Below are 20,332 nucleotides of genomic sequence, written 5' to 3' on the forward strand. Positions count from 1 at the left end.
TTGCAACTGTAGCTATAACAACAATAAAATGTGAAAAATCAATTTCAAAATCAAAATCAAGACGAAAACAGAGGCCACAAACAAAGCGAAATATGTAATTTCACAAAGCAATCTCGCCACCAACAACACGTCCTTTTTGTGATATCTACTTTTGAAGAATGAGTTCAGTTTCGACGGCGATCTATCTTCCGCTACCGCTCTGCAAACTCAAACAATTTAGAGAGAGAGAGAGAGAGATAGATCGTCTTTCATTTATGTTCTCTATGAACTCACACAATTTGTGGAGAGAGATGGGAGAGAAGAGATAGATGAGATAGAGAGATAGAGGGGAGAGAGAGATCGATCTGGAGCTTGTAAGTTGTGAGATTTGGAAATATATCCGAAAAAAAAAAGCAATGAAAATAACAACTAAAATAGACAAAGGCAAACTAATAAAAGTGACTATTTTAAAAAGAACACGTGGCAGACATGTGCTTGATGTCTAAAATGAGTACCTGATTGTTAAATATACATTACCTAATTGTTAACATCATAAAGACAATTTAGTCCATCATAAATTCATATTTTATGTTAGTTGACTTTTATCATCAAAGGATTATTTGTAAAGAATTTAAACTTGTAGGATGTAAAATTTGAAAATATAGGGAGTTATGTTAAAACCGGTCAAATATCAAGAATTGTACGTATAATTAACCCAAAATCAAATTGATTTAATTACTCTTGTATAAGAAGGAAATAAAGTAATTAATGAGTAACAACTAAAGTGAGCACTTTGACAACTTGAGAAGTCATTCTAAGATTTCTTAATCAATCATTGAGATACATAAATAGATAGATGAATGGGGCAAAACATTTCTCTCCGTCTCTATCATCTCTATCATGTATGTGCATATATGCAAGGAGTGAAATTTCGAAAATTTCGGCGAAATTTTCGTTTTTTTGAGGTTCCGAAATTTTATCACATATCCCTTAATTTTCGATAATATTTCGCCGAAATTTCGAAAATTTCGCCGAAATTTCAAAAATTTCGCCGAAATTTCGCTAATATTTCGGTCGAAATTTCGACCCCCCTCCAAGTGTGTTTCTGTGAAATTTCGACGAAATTTGGGCAAAATTTCGTCGAAATTTGGGCAAAATTTCGTCGAAATTTTGCTGTGATATAGTGATATGGTTGAGAATCCTTTGGTCTTGACACGGTATCCTTCTGTTCTTCAACCACTTCATCTTCTCCAGTTCTTCATCTTAAAAACCCAAATTGGAGAGAGTCAAGAAACCCAAATCGGATGCGCTGCACCGCCGACGAGTTCTGTTCCAGATCAGTTCGTATTTTGTAATCATCCATTTCTTGTGGGCTTGCTGCTTTTCTTGAGATTTCTGTACATATCATTTCCTTTACTGTTTTCTCTTTGGGTGTCTGCAACCCCAGTTTTAGTCTGTATTCTATAGATAATAACAATATATTTTGGTTTAATAACAATAAGATTTTGTAGCTCAAACCCATAAAAAAAATCGAAACTCTGTGTATTTGGGGTTGGCTTGGTTGGTGGTTCCTTCTTGTTTATGAGCTTTCATGGCAAATGGAGAAGCGCAGGGACCTTATTGTTCATGGTATGCGTGTTTTGTCCTTCATGTTCTCTCATTTGGGTATGTCTTATAACTTTATGTTTTCTTTGTTTTTGTTTTTGTTTATTTTTTGAAGTTTTTTTTACCATGTTCTAAGATTTTGTTTTGAGGGTCAGGTTCTGGGTCTTGTGGATTTTGTATGCCCTTGCATTAGTAAAGAATGTAAAACAGTGTGGCATTTTTGTGTATATCTGAAGCAAATTTTTTCTTCTCAGTATCCTTTTTCTAAGCTTTTCTTTTGAGGGTGGGCTTGTGGGTTTTGTGTGTCCGAGCAATAGTGAAGGTATGCATTAGTATGCGAATAGTGAACCAATTTAGAGGATTTTAGTTTTTCAGGATATGTGTTAATCTTCAGCTTTTTTATATGGCATTCATTCTTCTCTTTATGAATCTCTTTTTTGAATATTTTGGTAATGATCTAAAGCCTCCCCCTTTTTGGCAATTTTGAGAAGTTTGTAGCATCACTCAATATTAGACTATTAGTAATCCTTGGCTATTGTTGACAGAGTTTTAACTTGAGATTAATCTGGAAACTTGGAAAGTGGTATACTGGTTCAGATTGATTGTAAATTCGTAATATAATATAATATTATATTATTAACAGCTTGTGTGGAGAGAGTTAATAAACAATTAGTTAATAATATATATTTTACCCAACAGCCAGTACAATGTGTAATATTAGTTAATATATAGGTTACCCAGCCAGTAATCCAGTACCATGTGTAATATTAGATAATAATATATATGTTTTGCTTGTAATATGTTTTAGTCTTTTAGATGAGTTATGCAATATATGTGTAAAATTTGGATGATCTTTTTAAGTCTTTAGAATTTGAATTTAAATTTGAATGATGAATTTGAATTTTAATGTTATTTAAAATATATTTTAAACTATTCATATTTTTATTAGGGATTAATGTCATTTTGCTCCCCAGACTATTACACATGTATCAGTTTGCTCCCCAGACTTCTAATTTGGAAAATTAAGGACCCTGACTTTTTCAATTTTGCCAATTAAGGTTATTCCATCAATTTATACATTTTTCATCTAAAATGTCGAGATGATCAAGCAAAATTTAGCAAGAAATAAAAGAGGAAAAATGATGCATGAGGAAAAAATGATAAGATCTAATTGGAAGGGACCATTTTGCTCTCAAAGATTTGGATAAAAAATGTGTAAATTGACAAAAGAACCTCAATTGGCAAAATTGAAAAAGTCAGAGTCCTTAATTTTCCAAATTAGAAGTCTGGGGAGCAAACTGATACAAGTGTAATAGTCGGGGGAGCAAAATGGTATTAATCCCTTTTTATTATTATATATTAATATATATTTTTAATTGCCGTACAAGTTATTGAATACTTATTTAATTCATGATTTAAAATTGTAATATAAATAAATTTGAGGTGCTATTTATATAATTATTAATTAGTGACCCATTTTTTTAACAGTATTTACCACCAGCGCGCATTATATTCACCTTATATCACATAAAATCTACTATATAATTTAGTTTTTTCAATGTTTTTTATCAATGTAGTAGATAATATGTTAAATAAGCATATGGTCAAGTTTCATTCAAATTTCCGTATTTTGATAGTAATTTCTGTCGTTTTTATCTAATTTTGTCGAAATCGAAATTTTAATCGAAATTTCCACGAAAATTTCCGTCGAAATTTCCATCAAAAATTTCCCCGAAACCGAAATTTTACTCCTTGCATATATGACATTTAAAATAAAATGACTATAGACCAACCTACAAGGTTCTTTGTAAAATAATGTCAAATATTAAACCTTCAGGCCTACAAGGTTCCTAGGGAAGGCCCTACCGATATTCTTCAAAAACGCGCCTACAGCCGCGTACTCCTCAAACGCCCTCACATCCGCCTTGCACCGGAGCAGCGGAGGAAAGAAGAGCCAAAAAACGGTGACCGCCGTGAACCCAACAGTCAACGGCCCAGATATCAACCTCGGAATCTGGAACTTCCGCTTAAGAACCTTTTTCACAGCAATCTCAACCACCAAACACACCCCGTGGAAGAGGAAGAACCACGTGATCTCCCACGTGGGCCTCACGCGCCCCAAGTAGTAGAATATGAGCTCGTGCATGACTGCCGACACCACAAAGGTCCCAATCACGGCCGGCAACGGGGCCCACTTTCTCCCCACGACACGTGTCGAAACCGCGAGGACGGGCTCGTATACGGTCGGGTGCAGGATTCTGGTGACCATGATGTTCCATCTTCGGCCCCAGAAGTCTTGGAGCGAGGACGAGAGGTATGGCTCGTTAAACGGAGGCTCGAGCTCGAGTCCCAGCAGGGCTCGAGCCACGGCTGCTGCCATGACTAGAATGATTTCTAAGACCAAGTAAATGTGGAAGCAATACATGATCAGTATGAGCTTTGGGTGTATGTGCTCTTTGTAGTCATAGGCCCGTAGCAACAAAGCGAAAAGCAAGCCTTTAATTGCGTAGTTTAATGGGGATTTTTGGCCCTTTTTGGTCATTTCTAGAACTGGGTTTTCTTTGATTCCCCTATTTGGGCTTGATTTTCCAAATGGGTTTTCTCTGTTGTGGCTACTTTGGGAATTTTGAGAATTTTCCGGTGTTTTTGGAGGGGGGTTTTGTCGGGTTTGTCCATTTGTATTTGATTTTTGAGATGGGTTTTCTCTGTTGTGGCCATTTTGATGTGAGCTTGTGCCATTTTGGGGGTTTTCTTGTGTTTTTGGAAGTGGGTTTTGTTGGACTTTGATGGGTAAGCAAGCGATGGCCACAAAACGGGGAAGAGAGATAGAAGGGTCAGAACAGAGAGGGCCTTTGCCGAAAGCGAAAAGGAGGAGCTTGAAGTTGGCAAGCCAAGAAATGAAGAAAGCAGTGGTGCCTCCAAGATGTATGGAGGCCAAGTGGAGAGGAAGATCTAAAAAGAGGCATACAATTGGAAGTATGGCCAAGAATCTTGGGGTACCTTTTGGTACATGAAACTTGGGTAGTGCATAGCAGTAGCATAGAGATATAAAAACTGAGAGCCATACCTTAATGAAGTTTCCCATCTCACCCTGCAGCTCCATTTTCTCTTTGCTTTGGATCGTAATCAAGAAATGTGCTCTGTTTCATGCAAAGGCACCTGAACCCCGTTTCTTGATTAGCAATGCTTTGTATATATGATTCTGGTGTGACATGAATCAGTGGTGCTTAAAACTTCAGCTTGGCATGGATGGCAGGCGTTGATGTGGTGATGCAATTCGTACATTGATGATATCTATTTTGGTTGTTTTTGTCACAGATCAAATGGGTGGTTGCCACGTGTGCCCAAATACATACAGAGAAGATTATTGCTTTATAAGTTTATATGGGAATGGGGAGATTATTTCTGGATTTATGAAGCTGAAGAGTTTAGGTACGACTGGCTATTATTAATCAAAGGGTCGGTAGAGTTGTTCTTGCCCTTCACGGAATGGAATTAATGAAGAATTTGACATGTGAATCAGAATTAATACCAGGCCAAGAAAACAAAATCATGGTTCAGCAAAAAATCAAAGAGAGACTGATAGAAAGTCAGGAACAGAGAAAAAGAAACAACAAGATCCAATCCACATCAAGCAGAATAGCATAAGCCAATAACGACTAGAATTATTTGATTATTTAAAGGTGTTGGAATAAGAACAGGGAGAGTCTGAGAGATGCTCTTTTTTGGACGGTTTGGAATTAGGTGGGATTGTATGAAGCTCTGTGTACCAGAAACATCATTTGCTTTGGAATAAATAAAAGGGATGGCCTTCCAACTTTGAATCTTTTGTATGGCAGTAGATTGTAGAATAAACAGTCCAACGGTTTTTAAGTCCTGGTCAAATATGACCAACTCCAACTTCAATTTGTTTCAACTCTATGACGAGCATCTGCTTCAAAAGGTTTTCAGAGTGAATCATTATATATGGCTTACAATTATTAAATTCATGACAATACCACTAGGAGTTTTCAACATTAAATTCATGACAATACTCGGTGTGTGAGACTATTGACCGAAAAAAAAGAGAGTGTGAGAATCAAATGCTAAGCATAAAACAAAAAGAGAGGCTCAATACATGCAGACACAGAAAAATGAAGGACGATGCTTATTACATTATATACGATGTGATTTTGAATCTCACACCCACTTGATGAATAATGATTCAGCTCATGTAAGGGATAGAAAAAAGTAGTGTATTGTCCATCAATATTGCACCAGATCAAGATAGACCTAAAGCATATGTGGTCACAATAATAAAATACTGGATCAATCTTTTGATTGAGATAGTAAAATCCTTCTTTGAAATAATGAATCGCAATATGTTTTCAGAAACTAGATATCAAATTTCGGCGTGGACAATAAAAAAGAAAACAAGGAAAACTAAATATATTAAGGAACTGACTAAATGCGCTCTTGAAAGCCAACGTAAAGCACATTATAAGAGAAAGGTATCCATGAATTCTTACCAGCTCAACATATAATGTACATATAAGAGAAATTTTGGTGATGGCAAAGTGTCAACTTTTGCACCAGATGAAGCTAATTCCTGGCATATCGTAATGAAATAATTAATGGACACTTGATGTAGATGTCAATCCTACATGCCAGACGATGTACAGTACAGAATACATTTTCACTGGATGCTGTATACACTAAAATATTCGATGGCTTTTAAGTCAAAATTAGGGAACATAGCCTTAGAATCCATAGAACCACAACGCTACCAAAATTCAGGCAGATGCCAGCAGACCAACAAATCCGCCACTGCAGAACTCAAAATGTGTTTCCATTCTGTTTCCTTGTGTATTTAAACATTCAACTCCCAGCAATAGCATAGGCTTAAAAACCACCTAAACCGTCAACCATGGGACTTAAACTCTTCAATGTTTACTGCTGCTGCTCATATATCTGCATATATGCCTCAGAAAGGGCAACCATTTGAGGAAGGGTTTCTGAAACGTGAAGATCCTGCATCTCATACCTGAAAACATAGCCAGATGTTAGACTTTGCAACTTTTTTTTTTCTTGCTTACATTTATGCAATTAAATGAGGAATAGAATTACCATAATTCTTCTGACTTCCGCTGTACAAATACCCTGTAAGAACCTTCGCCAGGTTTACCATCATGAACAACATTGGCAATCAAATCATACTTTGAACGCAATCTATCATTCTCTCTGGAGGTTGACAAGGGGATGTAGTCTTTCAATTCAAGGTTCTTCACAGGAAAGTTGACTACAACAGAAATATAATCAATTAGCAAAAGGTTGCACATGATCAGAAAAAGATCCATGTGACATTAGAGGCCCTAAATGATTATTTCAAATACAAAATATGTCCAGAAACATATAATCTCACCTAAAGTGGGATTCTTCTCCACAAAGAAGTTGTTCTTTGTAAATCGTTGCATGTGGAGAATAAGATACTTTGGTAATCTGGTGACTCGATACCTCATCCTTGCTATGCGAGGTCGGACCACTTCAGTCACTGTCTCCCCATCAAATTTCTTCAAAATGTTGAACAGTGGGACCTAAATCATAACACAGTTTTCGGGCCATTAATAATGCATAAGAAAACATATTGAAAACAAAAACAAAATGATTTCCGACCAAAAATAAAAACTCAAAATTATCACATCATCAGTTCTCGCTCTTCCCCACAGTGGAGCCTGCTGCTTTTGTTTCTAAGTTGAAATTAGACCTTAAGTAACTATATGTGATTGGAGGGGAACAGAAAAGCAAGCTTGAGTTCCTAGATTATATAGTTGAAATGAATTCAGAACAATAAATATGAGGAATAGCCAACTCCCCAGCTTAATTGCCTAAACAATCATCAATACGTAAGTAATATAATTATAGTCTGATGGAAAAGAATTTAATTCTATCAAGGTACCTTAGTCCACAAGTTGCACATTAGAATACATTTGAAGTCAATGTACGTTATTGAAGCAAATTTCTGACATGTCGATTGAAGCAAATTATAGGACAGACATTAACCTATAAAAATACAACCTAAAGTCTGCAAAAGTAATTTTTTTCATTTCCTACTATATAAGGATCTACAAAAGTAGATTTTTTATATAATTTATTCATTAAAGATGTTGCCATTTAATCACAATATGCAAGAAAAACTGCATCAGGTACCTGGGGTATTATATTTTTCTCCATGACATCTTTGAAAAGTGGTGGTGGGGGCAAATCCAATCCAAGCATTATGAAATGCATCTTGTAAGTTTCTGAGACAATGCCATTATTTTCAGTTCCACCATCTGTATTCTGGTCATCACCATTTTCTTTCATCTCAATACCTTTCTTAGGAATCTCCTTCACAACCTCCAGTTCCCCCTATCAGATCAGCACAGAATATATTACACATATAGTATATTTTTTTAAGGCACAAGTTAAGCTGCAGCAACAACAATACAACGAACGAAGAAGTAGAATAAGAGAGAAAACCTGGAAGCACTCATAGATAATACTGCTATTTTTCTTTGAAGTTCTAAGAGCTGCATGCAGTGTATTAAGTAGCCAAGATATGAATTCGACTGGGTCAGACTGCGCTCCTATTCGAAACCGTTTCTTACTGGCTTTCATAACTGCCTGCAGGAACTCATGTGGGCTCACCTGTATACATTAAGGATTTGAAACATATTAACACTCATGTTTTATAAGAATAACTAGCGACATCAATACGGAATCAACAAGATCAAACCTGTCCTTTAAAGTTTCGTGCATGCCATATCTTTCTCGTTAGCTCCCCAAATCGATGAACAAGCGGAGACTTGCAATGTTGATAGTTCTTGGGGATAAGGAAGAAGTTCCTTAGTGGAGTAACTCTCATTAAAGATTGAATTGTGACATTCACAAAATCAGTCTCCTTAATGTTATTTAGCCCAACCTGTAGGTTTGCAAAATCAAGAACAGGTAACACTAATTAGGACCCAAAATTACCACCTCACTAGATATCATTAAGATGTAACAGCAGTGCATCCATCATAGAGATAAATCACAAAATAGACCACACACAGACACAAGAAAACACAATATTTAACATGGCTGACTAATCTTGTCAATCTCCACAAATGAGAGAGAAAATATAATAGAACATAGAGAATACAAAGATGCGAGTAAGAACAAAAGCAATACCATTCCAGGAAGGTAATCAGAACCATCAAGTGCCCTAGACCATTGCTTGTTTTTGTCAATCTGCTCAACTTGTTCCTCAGTAAACCTATACATAAAGAACCAAACGAATTGAAAACTATTTTTTTACATCTACATACTTAAAAAAATGCCCAACTATAACTCTTACAACCAAGAACTAGAAAACCCAACTAAATTGCAAGTAACTCTGTCACAAGAAACAACCACAACCAATTGAATATCTTTAGTACACTCACATGACCAATAAGCATCACAATTCAAGCTTATGGACCTAAGATGATGCATGTTTGGACACACTTCCCTGAGAGGAGAGAGAAAGACGGGCTGGAAAATGATGTGGAAAAAAAATAGAGAGAGAGAGAGAGAGAGAGAGAGAGAGAGAGAGAGAGAGAGAGAGAGAGAGAGAGAGAGAGAGAGAGAGAGAAGATGCAAGTAAAAAACCAAAAAAGAAAAAAAATACTGAACATAAGCAAACCTTGGGTTTAGAACATGTCGAATGTCATCCAATGATGGATCGCTAATTTCATATCCATCAGGAAGGCAATAAACTTTCTCTGTTCGAAGATTGATATAAACATGGTGTCCTGCTTCAAGGCTATGAGTATATGCATGAGACTTCCTCCCTCTTCCTTGGTAATACTTCCCACAAACCAAGCATGCATACACATTTAAATTTGATAGAGACAGAGAGCAAAACTTCTCAAAATCAAAATCCAAAACCTGGATAAAGCAAAAGCAAGCATTCATTACAATGGAAACTTTTTCATAGGTAATATATAGACAAGCTGGAAAACCATATTGTAATTGCTAAGAAGAGTAATATACCTGGCGATTAACGGCATCAAGATATGGGCAATCCCTCCTAACCTCAATTTCGCGGCTCCGCTTTCCTTGATAAAGTCCTTGATCATGTGGGTCGTCATCATTATCATCATCCTCTTCTTCTTCAAGCTGAACCCCATTTTGTCCGGCCCTTTGGTGATCACCACCATTCCCTCTATAGCCATTAACAGGAGGCCTTCTCTGGTTGTCCTCCTCATCCTCGTCGCCGTAATTAAAACCAGGAAGAAGGGAGCCTTCAGAGGCAGGTGGAGGTGATGAAGGGGTTTGCTCAATCATTTTTTGCCTTTTCGGGTCAGATTCAAGCCCTTCTGTATCCACATTAGCATTATCCTCATGTTCTCTCTTAGATTTCATCTTCTTGACCCAATTAAACTCTCACTGTTTCTATAATAATAATGAAGGTACACCAACTGGGCTTCACTTAATTAATAAAGAAAAAGGAAGAAATTTAGGGAAACATTTAAAAAATATCTATGGCAAAACAAAACACAATTCGTGTCCAATCTACGAAACCCTAGAAGCATCTACTTGAGCAATCAACAGAAAGAAACAAAGCAGTTCTAATGCATCAACCCCTTAAAACATAATAAACACACAAAACTTATTGATTGGAAACTTAACTATTATATACCGAGTCTAAAGAATAGCATGATACTCCGTTTGGTTACTAAGAAAACGCGGGAAAATGGAAGAACAAGAAAAAAATGTGTTATGCGTGTTAGGATTTTGCTTTAGCTTCTCGTCTGGATTAATTTGAAGCTATCTTGACTATAAAACTTCAATTCCGAAAATATATATATGCCAAAAAAAAAAAAAAAAAGCTTAGCGAAGATGGTAGAGAATACCTGGATCAGTGTGGTTTCTGCAGTTGGAGAATGACAGGCTTCGACCGACGGACGAATGCGAATGAAGGCTTAGAGTTAGAGAATCAAATTGAGCCTTCCAGAAACATCCACGTTTAGTTTGGGCTAATACTACATAGGCCCAAAGCTGTATATACCCACTTGTATCGATTTTTAATTTTTGTTTGACAAGCCAATGACTTACTAAATACATTATAAATAGCGTAACATGGGTTAGTTGGGGATCCGTGGCGCAATGGTAGCGCGTCTGACTCCAGATCAGAAGGTTGCGTGTTCGATTCACGTCGAGTTCAAATCCTGTTATTCTTTCTCCTCCTTTTTTAATATGCAATGAGATGAGGAGTTTTTTTTTTTGGCCAATCATGAGATCTGGTTTAAGGTGTGATGAACTGATTCATCTTTGTTGGAGCATAATTTCTCACATGGTGACAATTTGCCAACAAAGATTATCCTAGATGATTTTGAGAAGCCCGAATTCCATCTTCTGAGTTGTTTGCAAAATTCGATGGAGGTGTACCTGCCAAAAATACTCCGGTGTCAAAATTAGTAAAATTTCATCAAATCCCCCTTTTATGGAGGTACTTATAGGCTCATCATGCCTGCTTCTTTCCCCATCTCTCTTCTCCCCTTGCCCGTTAAATTGGTATTAATCATGGCCTTAATGGAGAGATTTTGGTGGGATATGGCTGTTGTGGCGAGGATCTCACGTAACCACTCTCTTTCAGCCTTCATAAATAAGATTAATCACGTATTTAATTAGCTTTTCTTGCTTAGTGGCTCACTATCTAGCTGGGCTCATCCTTTGTCAAGCCAGATTGGTTTAACATAGTCTTTTCTGGCCCAAAATAGTTTGCCCCAATTTATATTGGCTTATTTTGTTATGTTTAATCCATGTGATTATTTTGGATCCCACAATCTTGTTTCATTCTTCAACCGAATTTCATAGAGTGGCGCCATTGTCATTCAAAATACTCACCAGTCACCACACACCTATTTTGAATCGACCCGCCCACTAATATATTTTTAAAGTACAGCTAATGGGGAGTGAGTGACAGTAACATTCATTTGATATTCAGACTTGGACCACAGGCTCTGCCATAATGCCATTGCTCTAAGGTAGGCAAGATGATCTTGTAAGTTTGTCTAGAATAGAAAAACGGCCACTTTTCATTTTTTTGTTTAGTTACATGAAGGCCAAAGAACTTTGTTTCATTTATCATAAACAATTAGCACGGAAATGTTTTCTTGTAAAAAGCCGTAATATTATGTTGGAAGATTTCTCAGCAAAAGAGCATTACTCATTATTTTAGGTTACAAAGATTTCCACAAGGCGGTGCATGAAGGAAGGAGAAGAGAGCAAAGAAAAAAGAAAAGGGTTTTTAAAAGTAACATGCCTCAACCATGCAGCTTTAGAGAAAGGGCAGTAGAATTATGGGAAAGAACATACCCTTCACCACACAATGCTTCTCAACTTGAGTAAAGCTTCAATTAACATGAGAAAATCACAAAAACAATAATCCCAGATAAAGAGAGTGCTCTATGCCTCTACCAAACAAGCAAATTAAGCTCAATTTATTAGCCAAATTCCCTACCAAAACAATATCCTCTTACTCTCTCTACTTTTCCCTTCCCCTCTTTTTCAAAGGATGCTCTCAGTCATTGTTTAAGTCGCCAGTCTCGGACACGATTGGAAAACAAATCAGACAGTGGAACTTGACATGTTTACACTGAAGCAGATTTCAGCTTGAAGAACCATGGACTACAAAACAATGAAACAGCAGTTTACGCCGATTGCCAGTCTTTCCGAATATCAAATGTGTAATTGATCTCCAAGTAGCACTTGTTGTCATCATCAAGAAACTGGACCACAAGGAAACAAAAAAGAACCAAGAAAGTTAATAAGATTAAATCTTAAACTTGAAGCTCTTATTGATAAGAGAGAGAGATCCAGAACTAGAAGGTTTCATGTCCAGACATTAGTTGGACCACAAATTTGAACTTTAAATATATAGTTCTTGTAGCACATGGGATGGCAACAAATTGATTTGATCATGGATAGGTACTTCCATTCATGCAATGAAGAGAGGCGTTAACTCAAAGTAATAACATCAATATCAACATAATGAAAAACATATGTATCATATTGAACTTTCCTTTTTCAAAACAAGCATGAATGCAGATGTCCCACATATATGCTCAAGAGTGAGACAGTGAACGGAGTGCATGATTAAGCAGATGATCAAATTTGGGAGTAAAATCTTAAAGCTCTCATTCATTTCTTGTCTGATGATTAATATTATGAATAGATGCATAATGGTTGTGTGTGTGACAAATCTATCAGTTTTATGCCCATATCCCACTTCCTCTTAAATTATTTGGTCAAATTTAGGCAAATCAGAGGTTATGAAAACATTAAACACTGGTCTAACTTACCTTGCTTCTAGCTGAATAAGATCCCCTAGCAAATATGCCAGATGGGGTTGTGTCCTCAGGCATCTCATGTGTGTAAGGCTCTGCCTGTGGACTGAAGGTTCCAAGCATCTCTTTCGTGCTATCAACTGCAACAAGGATCCGTAAGAAGGAAAATATCTAATCCCAACAGTATAAAGATCAATCTATCTATTCTGCTGCATAATATGAGAGGGAGAGAGAGAGAGAGATTACCCTTTACACCAGTTTTCCAGACGGTGTTAGTGTATTTGAGACCAGAAACAATGTTATTTTTGACCTGGAAAGTGAATTCAAGGCTGTAACGGCTACCTTCCTTCAAAGTAAACCACAAGCCTTTGGGGTTTCCATTCTCAGGAATAGGAAGAATTATATCAGATCTACTAGGGGATTTAATTGCGAGGCTCAGGATCTTAACATCTGGTTCTAGAGTTTCTACAGACAAACAAAGAAACAGAGTTGTTCCATCAGAAAACATAAAAATTGCATACTGCTACATGAATGCACCAGCATAGAAGGAAACATTCAGGGACAAATGAAATATTACAAATATCTGCTATACCAAATTTAGAAGATACACCGAGAAACGGCTAAGTATGCAAAAGCATGCTAACAGAATCCCCTCTAAATTCCAAAGATTCAACTCTAATGAGAAGAAATTGAATGGGATTTCTGATATGACAAGACTTATTAGTTTTTACTTTTTACTATAATAAGATGAGTAATGATGAGGGGCCAAAAGTATCAAAAACGAAAAAAATTCATAGCATAAAACAAGTTTGCCTTCTGATCCCAATAGAACTCATACAAAGAAAAATATAATCTTGCAACTTGCAAGAGTGTACCTTGTCATGCCTTCTGAAGGTGACAAAAAAAATTCATATGAAGAGGCCAAAATTTGGAACCCCAGTATTAATATGAAAGGGAAAATTCAGAGGAAAACAATTTGACTAGTTACAATGATTACCTCCAACAGAATTAACATCCACACTCCCAAGAAGCTGTTCCTTCCACCTCCTTAAGCTCTCATCGTCCTAAAACCTCAAATTATCACCATAAACAAACAACATTACACACATATAAAACCAGAAGGCCATTTCTGAAAAAATTATGCAAGAAAAGAAGAATTAAAATACAAACCGCATCCTTCTCAATGTGTTCTTTGAGAGTGCACTGAGGACCCAACTCAATTTTCTTTGTAACTTTATCATCATCATCATCGTCATCATCATCCTCAGTTACATACATGGAAGCTTCACTCGGTGCTCTGGTCATAGCTGTGGACGATTCATCCCCACTTTCATCAGTAACCTTCTTTATTTCTGAAACTTCAGCCTCATTGCCTTGGCCATCCAAACCCATGTTTTTGGAACTTGAAACCACTCCAACGGCCAAAGACATCAACAGCCTATCAACCTCAACAGAAAAGATCAAAAGGCACAGAGAATTTAGACCCACAAGCCAAGTACAAGTGCCAAAAACAGAACAAGATTGGAAAAGGCAAAAGAACAAGCCAAAGACCCCACTTGGAAGAAGAATCTGTGTGATGAAAACAACAAAAATGGAGAGACCCCAATAAAATATAAGAAGGGAAATTAGTATAACAAGACTTGGGTCAAAGAAACCCAAAAGATAAAACAGAAAACCCAAGAAAACCCAACAAGGATAACCCTTGTAGCAAGAAAAGAAAGACCCCAACACAAAAAAGGAAGAGGAGAGGTGGAGAAGAGGGACTGTTTAGGAAGAAGAGTTTAAGTGGAGAGGAAATGGTCGTGTGGTGATCCGAAATTGAGTCATTCCATGGGGAAAAAGAAATGGAAAAAGGGAAAAAAAGAAGAGCGAGAGAGAAAAGGGTGGCGAGATCGTGAGGGTCACTCTTGCTGCACTAGCTTCCACGAAGACCAAAATTCGAGGAGGAGGGCTTTTTCAATTTGTTTCAGGAAATTTGAAACACACAAACAAACACATCAGATGAGACAGCCTAGCCTATAGCCTCAAAAGATTGGGTGGACCAATGATGTACTTTGACCCCTTCTTATGGATATGTATATCTCTATATATATATACAGGTTCCTTCTGTTGAGGTATACCTCAACTTATTTATGTTGAGGTATGACCTTGTTGGGGCCCACACGAGTCGTTTTGTGTCGATCCGAACCGTTCGCAAGGATCATCTTCATTGATAGATCATCCTTGCAAAAAATTAGCCAAATCGGAAATCATTTGCCTATCTAACTTTGATAAAACAAATGGACGGTTTCATCGAAAATATTTGGTTCGTCCATTTATTTGATCAAAGTTAGATAGGCAAATGATTTCCGATTTGGCTAATTTTTTGCAAGGATGATCTATCTACGGAGATGTAAAAATTGAACGGTTCGGATCGACACAAAACGACTCGTGTGGGCCCCAACAGGGTATACCTCAACATAAATAAGTTGAGGTATACCTCAACAGAAGGAGCCTGTATATATATATATATATATAATTTTTTTTTCTTAGCTTTTATATAAGCAGCACACCCTCCCAAAATTGTAGTTTCTATAAAGAAAATTAAAAAAAGACAAATGGGCTCTGTGTTATGAATTTTGTTATGAGCAAAATTCATCTCATATTAGTATTGTTATGGATTATGCATAAGACTGGTTAGTAATAATTGTGATGGCCAATGATAGTGGAATTATTGTGATTCCTGACAAAAAACGCTGACATGATAATATTCCAAAATGGTATATAAAATTCGAAATCAAAATGGTATATTCCAAAATTGTATGATAATAGCAATTTCAGAACACACGTATGCATGACATTTGTTTTCAATTCAATTTGGTAGGTTGAGCTTTAATGGTGGATTTAAATTTCAGTAATGTTATGTAACAGGGATCATTTGAAACTACCAAATTATTAAACAGCCCAAAGTCGAGGAATCAAGCAATGATGGCATTTTTTTTGTTTTTGGTCTGAAATGATGGCATTATTATTGTACCCTATTAAAGCCTATAATAGGAATTTGTCAAGGGCATTATTATATATTAGCATTCAGTATACCCTGACCCTGTTTTGTGCTTATGGCCTACCATTTTTCTACAATACACGTACTTTTTAAATCACTCACAATTTTCGTACATAAGTAAAAATGTTATGAATTTATCCTCTCTTTTTTTCCCGCATACACATTCATGTACCATACAAGTTCATTTTTTATAAATGACCGAATGACATATAATTATATTTGATAATAATACTATAACACAGTGAAAAATAAATCCCATAAGATCTAATTGTGTCATAAAGTGACTAATTGTTCGTACCATACAAGCCGCTACACTAGAACTGCCAATGATGCTAACACCTTTATAAAGAAAAAAAGAAAGACCTGAGTTCACTTAGACCTGTACTCCCTGAGCAGGGCTGGTGCTCAATGCTCATTAGAGATGGCTATAAATGCCATAACAGTGATGGCTGTGTGCTGTCGAGTGTCAACATTAAGTCTCACCAAGTGTTTGTACTAGCAAATACAGCTCAGATGATTGTGAAATAAGCCAATGAGAGCACACAAATTGGGCCTTCATATGTTAAAATGAGTTAATGCTGTCTATCCTATCAAATGCACAAAGATAAGGACAGTTTAGTATTTCGATGGCAGTCCTCATTGTCTGTTTTCTTCTCATTGTACTTTGAATATGTGTCCATAAATAAATACCAATCTGTGCATCCAAATATCATTGGAAAGAACATGGACTGATTCAGTTCTACATACGAGGTTGAAACTCCCTCAGTATTTTATTGGGAGAAGAAATATATCCAAATTGCTTTCAAGACATGGAAGAATAAAATAATCATTTATGTGCAGTCTAAAGTTCCATTCTGGATGCCAGGGACTGCAAAGTTAGCATACAAAAATTCTAGGTAGACCCATCACGGCTTGGCATTGCTAGCAATTCAAACACATTCTGGAATGCAGATAAAAAGAGGATAGGATACAAAATTAGTGGCTACATTCTCAATGCATGTCCAAAGTGATCACAAACCTGAAACAAAATTATCACTCACTTCCCCATTTTCTCACTACACTCTCTTTAGCGGAAACACTCCTGTAGGCTTCCTTCTTAGAGCTATTATCAAAATCTGGTGATGTCTTCCCTAAGATTCTAGAAGTAACAAAAGCGAACCCATTTCTTGTCCCTCGCAAGGCATACAGCAATGGATTGAAGATGACAGCGAGCATCACATCTCCTTTTGCAATTATGAGATACTAAAAAATGGAAGAATAAGATTATGAGAGAGTGAGTTAGAGTGAGTGTGTGTCTAGTGTCTACATATTTACAGCACAATGGAACAAAGAAAGTGCTTACCATCACAATAATACCTAACACAGCAAGACTTGCTTGTTGTGCTTCTTGCCAGAAATGGTCACCATTGGACCATCCAAACCTTCCGCCCCACCCAAACCAACCCCCACCACCAGAATTACTGCCTCCACCCACCTCCTCTCTTCTCTTAAGCTCTTTGTCCCATTTCTCAAATTCAATTTTCTTTCCACCGAGTGCACCTTCTAATGCTTTCCTAGCTTGCTCCTGGAACCATAGACATGGAAAAGTTAAATTCATTCAGGGAAAAGAGACCTACATTTAAACCTTACCATGGTATGCTGTATTCAATTAAATAAGATGAAAGGAGTGACCAAGAGGCCAAATTAACTTCTCCTACCACTAACTTATATATATTATGATAGACATTGTTATTTGTCTTAATGTCGATGTGCTTGTGTGGCTTAGACCTTATCTATGGTCCTATACCTAGAAACAATTGATTGTGTTAAATGACAGCCAGACTAAACATATCCTTAATCCTTGATGAATCCTAAACACATTATCAGGCAAGATCAAACTGGTTTACTCTAAGTTTGGAAAAGGCTTTTGCAAGCTGCGTAGAACTATCTTTTGTTTGCACCTTTATAATTCATTGGTTCATTTGCTTTAACAAGGAGGAAACAGGAAAAAAAAAAAAAAAGTTTCAGCACATGATAAAAGAGAAAGAGGATCCACCAAGAAATCTGTAACTACCCAAATATTCTTTTAAAGGACTAACTGCCTAATTTTCATCTGTATTTTTTGATAAAGCAATGAATTCACAGAATAATACTTATAAAGAAGTAATGTTTTTGTTCTCAGCAATTTGATTCTTTGTGATTTTCCAACACAATGAATGCTCAAACTAAAACATACTTTACAGTCTTTACTGTAATCCAAAATTCACAACAATGCGTAAAGTTCCTAAAACTCAATTTGCACGAGCACTTAAAAACACACAATTTCGATATAGTCGACAATTCATATATAGCACTCCACTCTCCATTCAACTGAGTATGCAATCCTCAAATAGCACAAGGTAAAGATGGCAAAGGAGACACAATACCACAGCTTAAAAGAAAAAACAAACAAACTTGATACAACCTAAAGAAATGCTTTATAATTTGAACATCTTCTTAGCATACCACTCAACCTCATCAAACTCTTGTTTGTTTTCCTCCATGTCTTAGACTATAGTGCAACTGAGCCTAATTGCTCAATTTGTCACAAATTGTTCAAACCCATATATTCAGCTGCCAAATATGTAACTTGGGTTCTTTTATTTTATCTCTTTTGGACAATTTGAAACATGGGTTTTTCATATCCAAGTAAAACAAGAACTTGAAAGCCACCGATTGAACGCAGTATAACATAAAATGTGAAAAAAAAAAAAAACAAACAAAAGGAGAAAGCTTAATTGAAATTGCGAAATGTATGACCTCTCTGCGATTGTCTGAGAAAAGGCAAGAGAACCTGCCGTGGCACTTGACCTTGTGGAGCAGAGAAGTCCAATCTCGGGTTGTTTCATCTTGACGGGAACGAGTTGGCAGGGGACGGGTCGAAGACGAGTGAAAGAGGGTGGGGGATGGGGCGCTTAGGTTAAGAACCAGCGCCATGGTCTGCGCATTCACTCTCTGTTAGAAACTTAAGGATAGTAAACGTTTTTCTTCTGGTCAGGAGGATTAGTAAACGTTTGTTTGTTTGTTTATTCGCCAAAAGAGAAAAATCAGGTAACAATTTTTTTTACAATTCACTCCAAACATTTCATATCTATATTTTTTGGGTTATAACTTATAAGGTACTGATAAGTTAGGATGCTGTTATTCGGTCCCAAATCTTTTATCAATAGCCTCAATATATTCTTTACATACATCTTTATTTTTAAAATTTTTTAAAACTTATTAGTACACCTAACATGTTTTTTTTAACTATCCTTACTCACATAATGTGTCATTACTTTACTAGAAGATTATTTCGTTTTTCTTTTTTAGGTTTTATTTTTTAATTTTTAGTGTCCAATGTATGAATGCCATGTAAGATGGTATGAAATTGTGGTATAAAAATGTGGTAAGTGTAGCATTACTGTTACTAAAACTCAATAACTAAACCCAATATTACACTCATCAATTCTACTTACTATACCCAGCAATTAAATATTTGTCCTCAACCGTCAATTTACATTAGAATAAAATTGAAAATTAACATGTTATTACATTATTGGGGCCACTGATAAAAAAAAATTGAGTCCGAATAGCGACACTCATAAGATATAAGTTTATAACATATATATTTAATAAAAAACACTTAAAGACCTATTTATAACTTGCAGACCCCGGCCTGGATTTGCATGCCATAAAAGGACGAAAAGGACATGAAAAAATAACATAATTCCAACAATGTTCCCATTCATAAGTTGCGGGCCATCTTCCAAAAAAAGCTATCTTCCAGAAAATAAGGTGTACTTGCAAACAATTTAATTAAAACTACATCTGTAGACAGACTTTCCAATGAGCTCGATCACAACAAATCGATCTAGAATTCGATTATAAAACTCAATCTTCAGATAGCAATGAGCTAAAAATTGCAAAATAAAATTAAATGTACTTAAATCAGCTACACAAAGCGTGAAGATCAAACATATTTGAATATGCAAATCTCAACAGAAAAATCGAAATTAAGCAAATTAGTACCTATAAATTAATAAATTGAAATTAGAAATAACATTTGAAACAGAACTTATTCATCAAGTTGAAGAAAAAAAAACCTTAAATTGTAGCGATTGATGAACAACAACATCAAAATTCAAATCACGAAGAAGAAAACCGCGAAATAAGTAATAATAAGTCAGTAAATCAAAATTGAAAAATGAAATTGAGAACAAAAATTAAGCATCAAATCGAAGCCAAACAAACTTGAAAACTGTAATGATTGATGAACATCAACATTCAAAACCAAATAGTGAAGAAGAAATTAAGAGTAGAGAACATCGAAAACCAAGAAACTAAGCCAAACAAACCAAACAAAAACCGTCTTCTC

The 20,332-nt window shown here is 36.1% G+C and overlaps 4 protein-coding genes and 1 non-coding gene across 7 annotated transcripts; 1 reads left to right on the top strand and 4 right to left on the bottom strand.

The window, feature by feature from the left end:
- Window positions 1–3,318: 3,318 nt before the first annotated feature.
- On the bottom strand, window positions 3,319–5,378 carry LOC147299745 (acyl-CoA--sterol O-acyltransferase 1-like). Its single transcript, XM_086229823.1, has one exon. It carries the CDS (start codon window positions 4,685–4,687, stop codon window positions 3,410–3,412), a length of 1,278 nt encoding a protein of 425 aa, XP_086085949.1. The 5' UTR covers window positions 4,688–5,378; the 3' UTR covers window positions 3,319–3,409.
- Window positions 5,379–5,992: 614 nt separating this feature from the next.
- On the bottom strand, window positions 5,993–10,591 carry LOC147299746 (Ubiquitin C-terminal hydrolases superfamily protein). Of its 3 annotated transcripts, none has more exons than XM_086243657.1 (10): window positions 10,479–10,591; window positions 9,616–10,053; window positions 9,266–9,510; window positions 8,773–8,857; window positions 8,339–8,524; window positions 8,083–8,250; window positions 7,771–7,971; window positions 6,986–7,157; window positions 6,691–6,862; window positions 5,993–6,607 (listed from the first exon to the last, which is right to left on the bottom strand). In XM_086243657.1, the coding sequence occupies exons 2-10, from the start codon at window positions 9,985–9,987 to the stop codon at window positions 6,514–6,516; spliced, it is 1,695 nt and encodes a 564-aa protein (XP_086099783.1). In that variant the 5' UTR covers window positions 9,988–10,053; window positions 10,479–10,591; the 3' UTR covers window positions 5,993–6,513. The 3 variants fall into 3 exon arrangements, with proteins under 3 accessions (XP_086099783.1, XP_086099791.1, XP_086099799.1); XM_086243665.1 differs by having other exon boundaries at window positions 9,616–10,048; window positions 10,479–10,540; XM_086243673.1 differs by having other exon boundaries at window positions 9,616–10,017; window positions 10,479–10,500.
- A 126-nt stretch (window positions 10,592–10,717) lies between these two features.
- Window positions 10,718–10,789, top strand: TRNAW-CCA (transfer RNA tryptophan (anticodon CCA)). The gene has a single exon. It is a non-coding gene; the product is annotated as a tRNA-Trp (tRNA).
- A 1,156-nt stretch (window positions 10,790–11,945) lies between these two features.
- On the bottom strand, window positions 11,946–14,900 carry LOC147299748 (rho GDP-dissociation inhibitor 1-like). The gene is made up of 5 exons (XM_086239391.1): window positions 14,085–14,900; window positions 13,912–13,978; window positions 13,161–13,379; window positions 12,930–13,054; window positions 11,946–12,356 (listed from the first exon to the last, which is right to left on the bottom strand). Exons 1-5 carry the CDS (start codon window positions 14,343–14,345, stop codon window positions 12,279–12,281), a joined length of 750 nt encoding a protein of 249 aa, XP_086095517.1. The 5' UTR covers window positions 14,346–14,900; the 3' UTR covers window positions 11,946–12,278.
- A 1,867-nt stretch (window positions 14,901–16,767) lies between these two features.
- On the bottom strand, window positions 16,768–18,975 carry LOC147299749 (sulfate adenylyltransferase subunit). Its single transcript, XM_086228646.1, has 3 exons — window positions 18,736–18,975; window positions 17,300–17,521; window positions 16,768–17,199 (listed from the first exon to the last, which is right to left on the bottom strand). The coding sequence occupies exons 1-3, from the start codon at window positions 18,910–18,912 to the stop codon at window positions 16,990–16,992; spliced, it is 609 nt and encodes a 202-aa protein (XP_086084772.1). The 5' UTR covers window positions 18,913–18,975; the 3' UTR covers window positions 16,768–16,989.
- Window positions 18,976–20,332: the final 1,357 nt, after the last annotated feature.

Source organism: Dryas octopetala, chromosome 1 (genome assembly GCF_963921425.1).
Source record: "Dryas octopetala chromosome 1, drDryOcto1.1, whole genome shotgun sequence".
NCBI classification, from domain to species: Eukaryota; Viridiplantae; Streptophyta; class Magnoliopsida; order Rosales; family Rosaceae; genus Dryas; species Dryas octopetala.